The sequence below is a fragment of the Amblyomma maculatum genome, chromosome 9 (genome assembly GCF_055883805.1).
Source record: "Amblyomma maculatum isolate TAMU_Amacu chromosome 9, ASM5588380v1, whole genome shotgun sequence".
Lineage (NCBI taxonomy): Eukaryota > Metazoa > Arthropoda > Arachnida > Ixodida > Ixodidae > Amblyomma > Amblyomma maculatum.
The window spans coordinates 20,285,158-20,293,847 of NC_139352.1; the positions used below are offsets into that span (position 1 = coordinate 20,285,158).

Genomic DNA, 8,690 nt, shown 5'->3' on the forward strand with positions numbered 1-8,690 from the left:
GGGGCTGCGCGAGGTATGTGGGGCTGCAGAACAGAGCACAGCGTTGAAGAATACCAGTGCTAATGCATATCGGAAGTTTACAGGCAGAAGACAGAGTTCAGCTGGCATTCTGTTCGCAACTGAAGTCACCAACTGCCTGCAAATTCAGCTATGTGTGCGAGGAATACTCACGCGATGGATCTTGATCAAATTCTTTCCACACAAATCTAGGTATGCGCCTACGGCTGGCAAAGTCAGTGTTGCTATGTGGACAGGACGTGCTGATAACTTTTCTTTGTGTGGCGAGTGTCTTGCTGGAGTGGCGGTTGAAAGCAAAAGGGAGGAGTAAGGCTAAGCGTTTCCTTATGTGAGTATAATGATGGGAAGAGCCGGTACAAGCGATAAACGGCTGAGTCAAGTCCGCTATCTGGGAACGTATTTCAATCTGCGACGAAGCACGAAGTCGAAGGTTCTGGATCGGAGCAATATGGAATAAGGCATGTTTCGGAAATGTCTCCCTTCCCGTATACTCTGCGCTGGAAATCCTTCCTGTTGTCGACAGCGGGTGGTGTGCATCATGAGGAGCGTTCTTTATGCACGCTAAAGTTCACTGCAATTATTAAACGATTGAGCGCGATGCAGTTGTATTGTAAGTACCCAAGTATGGTGTAGAACTAACACGGGTTACTTAATGCATTTAAGCATATAACAAGGCGAGTGCATGCTCACAGCTGCGAAATCGAAACGCGATTGAAAACATGTATAGATCCTTGAGGTCATTAATAAAAAGACGGACACAACATGACACAAGTGTTTTGAGGACAAAATAAATTGGCTTGTTGCTGATAAACAGGTCGAGACTCTTCCGAATAAAAAGGTTCAAGGAACTCATTTTTCTCTTCATTGCATATGTATGAATATCTTTACATCTGTGACATTTGCGCGTCTATCTTTTTTGCACAATATTCCGCAAATGTATGTTTGCAGCGTTCTTTATAGGTTGCTGATCTCGCGTGGTGTGCCATGATCGAGTAGCTTTTTCATTGGAGACCTTGCCATCCGAACTTTGTTATGCATACACCAAGAAAGTCACGAACAATGACTTTTTTCATCAGTGTAAATTAACGTAATCATGTACACATTGATTAAGGTGTAGAAGAAAAAACAAACATCGCCCGCTTTTAGCATCCGAACCAACGCCCTTCGATTATTGCTTCCGGAGCTCTAGAAGCTGACGTAAGGCTCTTCAATCTTCTGCCTTCTTAAGCGTTTACATTTCGTGCGTGCTATCTCATTTCACACTCATCAATCGAAAAGCATTCATCAGTGAACGCTTTTCGTTCACTGATTAGCTTAGCATCGCCTCGAATCTGCTTAGCGAAAAGTGGTTATCACACAGCAGCTATCCTGCCCGTTAGACTCCGTTCTACGTGAAACTCGCGCTAACACAGGATTTTAGACGTCCGCCGCTATAGACGAGGGTGACGCTAGCGAACACATTCAAGGATAACTTGCACACAACGTGAACATCTTAGAGCGTACAATACTGAAAAGCTGTCGCCATAGCTTGGTTGGTGGAGCTTAAGATGCAATAATCGTAAACCATGGGTTCGGATCCCATCATCGGTATATAGATGTTTTGTGTCTGCTTTCTCAGACGTCATTTTTGTTACTACATTACCATTTCACGCTGATCAACTAAAATATTGATTTTCTTACACCGGTCTCGATGGCTGTTGGCTTACTTTCTTCGTAAAATGCTCAAATATGTATTGTTTTGTGTAAACGCAATTTTTATAGAATAGGCTCAAGCATGTTTTAACGCGATAATCGTTAAAGGCCCCGTTCACGGAAAATTCGGCGTTGGTGACCGTCCGCCGGCGCCGGCCTTATGAGCGAAAAATCACTAGCATGGCGCTGGCACACGGTACTTTGCAGCTGACATGGCCGAGCACTAACTGGACGTAGGGCTGCCTGACATGACGTTTGGAAGAAACTGCAGACTTGGGTCTCTCATTTCATGCGGGAGGGTGATATCAGAATCAGCCTGTCAAAAATCTTCCATTCATGTTACCTATAGTTTGCGCAGGCACGTTCATCCTGGCTCTGATGGGGCTGGGAAAGATAGGGCATCGCCACTTGCGGCGGGGGCTAGCCTGCCACCGAATTTTATCTGTTGTAGGCCGTCATTGCACCCGCCACTGCTTCGGTGGTGGACGACGGCTGTTGTTGAGGCGCGCGTCTCTCTCTCCCTCTTCTTTTTCTTTCCTCTCTGTTTTCTCTTCTGTCCGCACGAGGCAGCGGAGGTGGCTCAGCTACAGAGCCAGCAGCAGGCCCGTGCATTTTCTTTTCCTTCTTCCTACAGCCACAACAACAACATGCCAATTACTTTTCTCTTCAGATTCCATCGGCAACTTTCAGCAGGCACTGTTTGATACGAGTCGGCCTCACAGTATTTGTCCGTCGCAGACTCGTAGTTCTTCGGCGTAAGCGATAGTCTCGCTTTCCAAGACATACATTCCCAAGTAATTCGGAGAATATGTCTAAGTCATTACGGTTGCCCTCCTCATACATTCCTTTTACAACGCTGTCAAAACGCGCTTCAATCACAAACTGAATATTAAACAAACCTGTTTATATATACTTTGCTTTATTCATCATTGAAGGCTACATGAATTCAAAAGCGTCAACTAAGGAAATAATCAGTAGTGGAGGGATGTGGCTCGTGGTTTCTGAACGAGACGCATCTTAAAAAAAAACCCTTTCTACGATGTGGCTCGTGGTTCCGGAACGAGATGTATCTTAAAAGCCCATTCCTACGTTTATTGCGATCATTAGTATTACTGCGATGACTTTTTTTGCGGGGAGTCTACGGTTGAGAGAATCATGCCTGCCAGGAAATGTGGCGGTGGGTGCGAGAATAATGATGCAATAGTGCTGGAGAGAATGTCGAAAAGCATGGCGTCGCCAGAAGGCGTTCCCTTCGTGATAATGCCCCCCCCCCTCCCCGTTTAAGAGGGGGACTTTATATTGTTTTACACGAGTGTGTGCGTGAAATTATCAGAAAATTGCATGGTCTTGCTTGCCAAAATGTACTGGCCTGTTTGCGATCAAAAAGAACAGTAATAATATTAGTTATGCCAATATTATTGTTCTTTATTGTTTTTTTTTTTTTTTCAGTGTAAATGCAGTGTTCATTTTAGACAAGAAAAAAAAAGTACGCACTTGAGATGTAGTGGTAAGAAAAATATCCCACCGAATGGACTCGTTGTTCTATGGGAAATTGAAATGAACCGTTTCTCCTCATGTCGTAATATCTTCCGCGGTACGTCTCCTAACTTTTCTTTTCAAAGGCACAAAGTGAGTGACTGCGCAGCTCTATTAAGTAAGCGCAATTTCACTTTACATTTCTGCACACAATCTAATTACCAAGAACTAAAATTGTTTTCTTGCTTAACGTGTAAAAGTTGATCTTACAAAAAGCATTCTTGGCTTCCTTCAGTAACGCTGTCAGGAATCCAAGCGCCTTCCGAATAAGCGTCTGTAGGATTGCAGGGATCAAAGATGGCAACGATGCATAATTTCCAATCCTTCAACAACAGCAGAATATCAAGTGCAAGGTTCAAGAGGACTGGGGCCTGAGAAAAATGTTCCGCTGGCAAATCGCCGTTGAATGACGCCAAGGGATGCGCAGGCTCAAACATTGATATATCGCAAGCTGCCGAGGCTTGCGCCTGCTCTTGACCCGCTACCTGAATAGGCGCATTCCTACTTCATCCCCTCGTGAGTCTAGCGCCCGTTCTGTCTTCCTCTCTTGTGTGTTCTGTGTGAAAGCTAACCTCTTCATTCAACATTTGTTTGATAAGCTTCCTCCTGAGCGTACAACCGATTTCCATTATTTAGAAACGTAATTATAATTTCGAGACATTTGGGGCTTATGAAGCGTTTTATCGAATCGCCGCCATTAAAAACGCGGCCTGCGGAAGTTCTTTTGGAGTATTGAGATGTTTAGGGTTACAATAGGAGACGCATGAGTTTGTTTGAATCTCTATCGCTTAACTAGACTAGCAGATGCATTCCAATTACGCAGCCAAATGGTATGCCACTACTGGATACGCTGTACATAGAACCTTTAAGACAACGTGTCTAGGTCCGTTAGTAATGCCGTCATAGAGAATGGCGCGAGAAAGCTGATAGGGAGCAAGAACCATGGCACAGGAGTACACTGTGTGTGTCGTTATCTTCGATAGCTTGACAATGACTGGCGCCACAGTTGAGAAGCCTCGACCTCAGCCATGGCGTCACAGTTGCTGTGACGCGAACGAGGAACTGAAACCTACGACCTGCATTGGAACTTAAACCACTGAACATACTTCAACGTAAGACCCTCTTCAGAAATCGAAACATGATTTCCTTTAGGAATCCAGCCCATAACCTTTACTAGGACTCAAACCCTTAACCGCATTTTAAGACTTCTCTCGCTAGCTGTTATTGTAGACAGGATCCGCTGACACACTCTGCCAATGGTCGTGTAAGCTCCACTCATGAGACAAGAAAGGCACTCTGGGTAATGAAAGCCGCATTTAAGATTGTAAAACAAACACACAAATTGTTGAAATGGTCGGTTGAAGGTTGTTTTCATGAAATAAAAGACGCCATAAACTGCCAGCTAATGTATTTCTTATTGTTCCCCGAGAAGAGGCTTTGAAAACTAGGGTTGACTATATTGCAATGCGTTGCTGAAAAGATTTGACATGATACTCACGTAGAACCGGCATGCCAGCCCTAACAGTAAGAGATGGCACCAACGCGTGTTCGAAACAGAGGAGACAAACACGAATTGTTTACTATGCGTTTACTATACGTTTATTATACGTCTATTCGTAAATGAAAATACTCAAAGTAGAAAGGTTTTGCTGCCACCTTTATAAGGAAACATAAACCATCATTGCGAAGGAGCATTCCGCCCTTGCATGGGTAAAAACAAATTAACCTCCAGTTTAGCTTCGCTGTGTCCGCCCATAAACGAGTCAGTTATTTAGCAGACCTTTAGATATAGTTCTGTCTCTTGTAACTTCGGTTTCCCACGTTTTTCATCTTTAGTAAAGTACCCTTCCGATACCATTCAGTGCGTAGGCGATGAAGACGACGTCATGAGAAGCAGAGCCTGAAATAATGGCAGCTTAAAAAGTGAGGAAAGCAGCTACCGATATGGCTTAATGCGATAGTTCAGTGCCCAGAGAAGCTGATCTATTTGCCTCTGTTTGGGTTCGAACCCCACCGACGGTGAGTTTTATTGCGACTGCGTTGAATGCCCGTTCTAAAGAAAATCCGGAGCCTGCGTTATCGGCGTCGCCATTGTCAGCGAAAATTCACAGGTACAGTTCTTGCGAGCAATAGCTGGCAGCTCACAAGAACGGGCACTGATCAGTTGTAGGATTACGTGACGATGGGCGACCAAGTGAGATTGTCGGTTCGGCAGTAGCTGCCAACTAGGACTTTCCGACAAAGACGGCAGGACAACTATAATCGAACACTCCAAGGCCTTTGCATTCCGAATGAAGCATTCTACCATACAGACGACGGTCTCACGTTGATACGGCCTGGTTAAACCAAGCGTAATAGCTATGATGAGTGATGAGTTCATGTAACCTGGTAGCCTACGACTGCATTCTAAAATGCATGCGCGACCTATTGCAATGGCAGATTAAAGCTTAAGGATTAAGTGATTCGTGAAATGCATGTAGTACGTATCCCCACTTTTGGTGTCTACAATACGAAGCATTAACTTGGACTAAGCCTACAGACTGTGTTTTTGAAAAGGCCTAAGAGCTCTTAGGAAGTTTCGCAGATTAGTGTTCTAAGCGAGGGAATTAAACGCACTGCGAGGGACTGGAAATAATATTACGCAGTTTTTGGATAGAAGCACACTTTATTGAAAAACATACCTCAATGAAAGGCAGCACTTGTGACCATACATTGCAGTTCACTACGTCAAAAAAAAGCACTGAAAACGCAGTTCATCAGCTATACAGTTCATTTCGAAACATTACTACGCATGAAAACCCTGGGGTAGGGTTATCTCTACAGCTATATACTTAAGGAAGGCGATTCAAGTTCAAGTTCAAGTTTATTTCCTTTTAGCAAGAAAAGGAGGGGCCACAACTAAAAGCTGTAAAAACAGCTTGACGGGGTCCTGGACCCCTTACAAGGTTGGCAGAGCAGCAGACAGGAGAAAAAATCAATTCACATGTTTGTAGCTAAACACGTTTATACAAATAAAAAACGGGTAAAGCGTTGTACTGTTCCTTCTGTGCGAACGAAGGAACGTTATTAAATACAGCACAAAGATACAAGGAAAAAAGTGGGAAAGAACTGCTGATACAGAAAACAATGGTACACGAAGATGCAAAAAAAATAAAATATACAAATTCATGACAGCTCTCCTCGACAATAGAGGCTGACATTGATGCTTCTTGCTGGTCCAGTTCATAACTTTCGATGTCGTTGGGGTGGTATTAGACTTAGGTACAAATATCCACATGAAATCATGCTTTCTTTTTTCACGTCTTCAGTAGCGAAGCGTTTATATGGCAGTCGCCTGATTTTGATGGTAACAGCAAGCGGGCTGCGTAATCCCTGTTTATTACTATTTTTTTGAAATCTCTCCGACTCGGCCTTGCCGTTATCTTTCTAACAACATGGTATGCTCATAGCATCGGAAGTTCACGCTCGACACGAATCAACATCAACCGTAAACCTTTGTTCCAAAATCAAGAGCATTGTTCCAAGGTCCAAGATACGAAAGGCTCAGCATGTTTTCCCTAACCCAAGGTAACTTAAGAACTAAAACGATTCCTGTGCGGGACAGTCGTTCTCATCAGTGTCGTTCACACAGTACGCTCGCCGTCACATAGCAAATTGGACGCCGTACAGCGGCTATTATCGGTGCATAGAAATTCATTCCGTGAACAGTTCGCTGCGTTTTTGCAGCTCTGTTCGTCCGAGCCGTCGTAGCAGTCACGGTGGCCATCGCAGGGCTTTTTTTCGGAAAGACACAAAAAATCCTTGCGAGGGAGCCCGCAAGCAGAGCGGTCGGGAGGACAATTTGGCCGCAGTCTATACTCCTGCCTGTCTGCGCTCGCTTTGTACTCCTTGTGCTAAGTTTCTTAACCTTTGCCTAATATTTAGGTGACTCTGGCATACATTTGCAAGTTCATCCGATCCGTCTGAGCAGTCATGGTGGCCGTCGCACAGCAAACTGTTGTCGATGCATTCTCTATTGTCTCTGCACGCAAACTGAGTTTCGGGGCAGTGCGTTGAATAGGTGCAGTTTTTCTCGTCAGATCCATCTGAGCAGTGGAGGTAAGTATCGCAGCGCCAAACGTTGGGGATGCAGCGCCCAGTGTCATTGCATGTGAACTGTGTCTTCAGACAGGGTCTTGGGGAGGGGCAATTCATCTCGTCCGAGCCATCTGGGCAGTGGCGGTAACCGTCGCACCGCTCGTAGCGGCTGATGCAGAGGCCGTTGGTGTGGCAAAGAAACTCGGTTTCGAAACAGGGCCTTGTAAACGTGCAATTCTCTTCATCCGAGGCGTCTAAACAGTCGGCTTGACCGTCACACCGCCAAGTGTCAGTGATGCAGCGGAAATTGTCCTTGCATGTGAACATAGTTCCGTAACAGGAAAGCGGGGCGGGGCAATTCTTTTCGTCTGAGCCGTCCGAGCAGTCGCTTTGGCCGTCGCACCTTTTCCTGATATGTACACAACGAACGCCCGTGTAATACGTCAAGCAAGGACATTCGTCCGTTGAACAATTATTAGTGGTACTTCGCTGGCAAATGTCTCCGTGTTCGTCCGATCCGCCAGAGCAGTCGCGGTCTCCGTCACATCTCCAGGCAGCTGGCATGCATGGTCCACCTGTGCATCTGTACTCACCTTCGGAACATGCCGAAGTAGAGTTGCAGCTCCTTTCGTCCGATCCATCGCTGCAGTCTGGCGTTCCATCACAGCGCCGAATCCAGGCCACGCATCGGTTATCTGCGGTGCATTTGAACGTCTTCCCTGAGCACGGTTGGGATACTTCCGTGGCATTTGGTACGACGTATGAGGTTGCGGAAGCAATGATGGTGGCGAGGATGATCATCGTCGAAAAAAACCTTAGAGTCCAAGGTAGAGCCCACCGTTCAGCTTTCATAGTGTTCGTACTGTGAGGTCCAGAACCTGCTGACTGATTCACGAGGTCAACGTCGGATGACTATGTGTACGAGCAGCACTCAATAGCTAGACTCGCTGCTTTAGGCCTTGACACGGAGCTCAAGATATGGGGTTCAATAAAATGAGCGCTGATCTATGCAGCAATGAGTGAAGACCGAAGTAGTCTTCGTGGCGAATGCTTCATCGATTAGTGAAGGGGTTCATGCAGACGGAGCTGAATGGTGCCCGTATCTCCATGGGTTTCATTATGCGGCGCATTTTTAATGTTGGGGATGGCTGGCATTGGAGATAAGTGGCCTTTCTAAGGCTGTTATAAATATTGTGTCTACCGCACAGCTTGAGATAGTGCGGCTCCGGAAAAAGGCGACAGGAAACAAGTGAGGCCGCGGAAGTCTACGCCTCTTAATTTTCTCCATGCTGGAACTCCATCCTGTTTTCGTAAGCGAATCAATTGTGGTTCACCGCAGCTCGTTTTGTGTTCGCGATAAGACCCAT

General features: G+C 45.6%; 1 protein-coding gene across 1 annotated transcript; it reads right to left on the minus strand.

The window, feature by feature from the left end:
• Positions 1–5,891: 5,891 nt before the first annotated feature.
• On the minus strand, positions 5,892–8,431 carry LOC146178539 (uncharacterized). Its single transcript, XM_084578356.1, has one exon. It carries the CDS (start codon positions 8,173–8,175, stop codon positions 7,099–7,101), a length of 1,077 nt encoding a protein of 358 aa, XP_084434482.1. The 5' UTR covers positions 8,176–8,431; the 3' UTR covers positions 5,892–7,098.
• Positions 8,432–8,690: the final 259 nt, after the last annotated feature.

Bases quoted from the DNA above. Each gene is read 5' to 3' on its own strand.
- LOC146178539 (XM_084578356.1), bottom strand. From the start codon at position 8,175: ATGAAAGCTGAACGGTGGGCTCTACCTTGGACTCTAAGGTTTTTTTCG.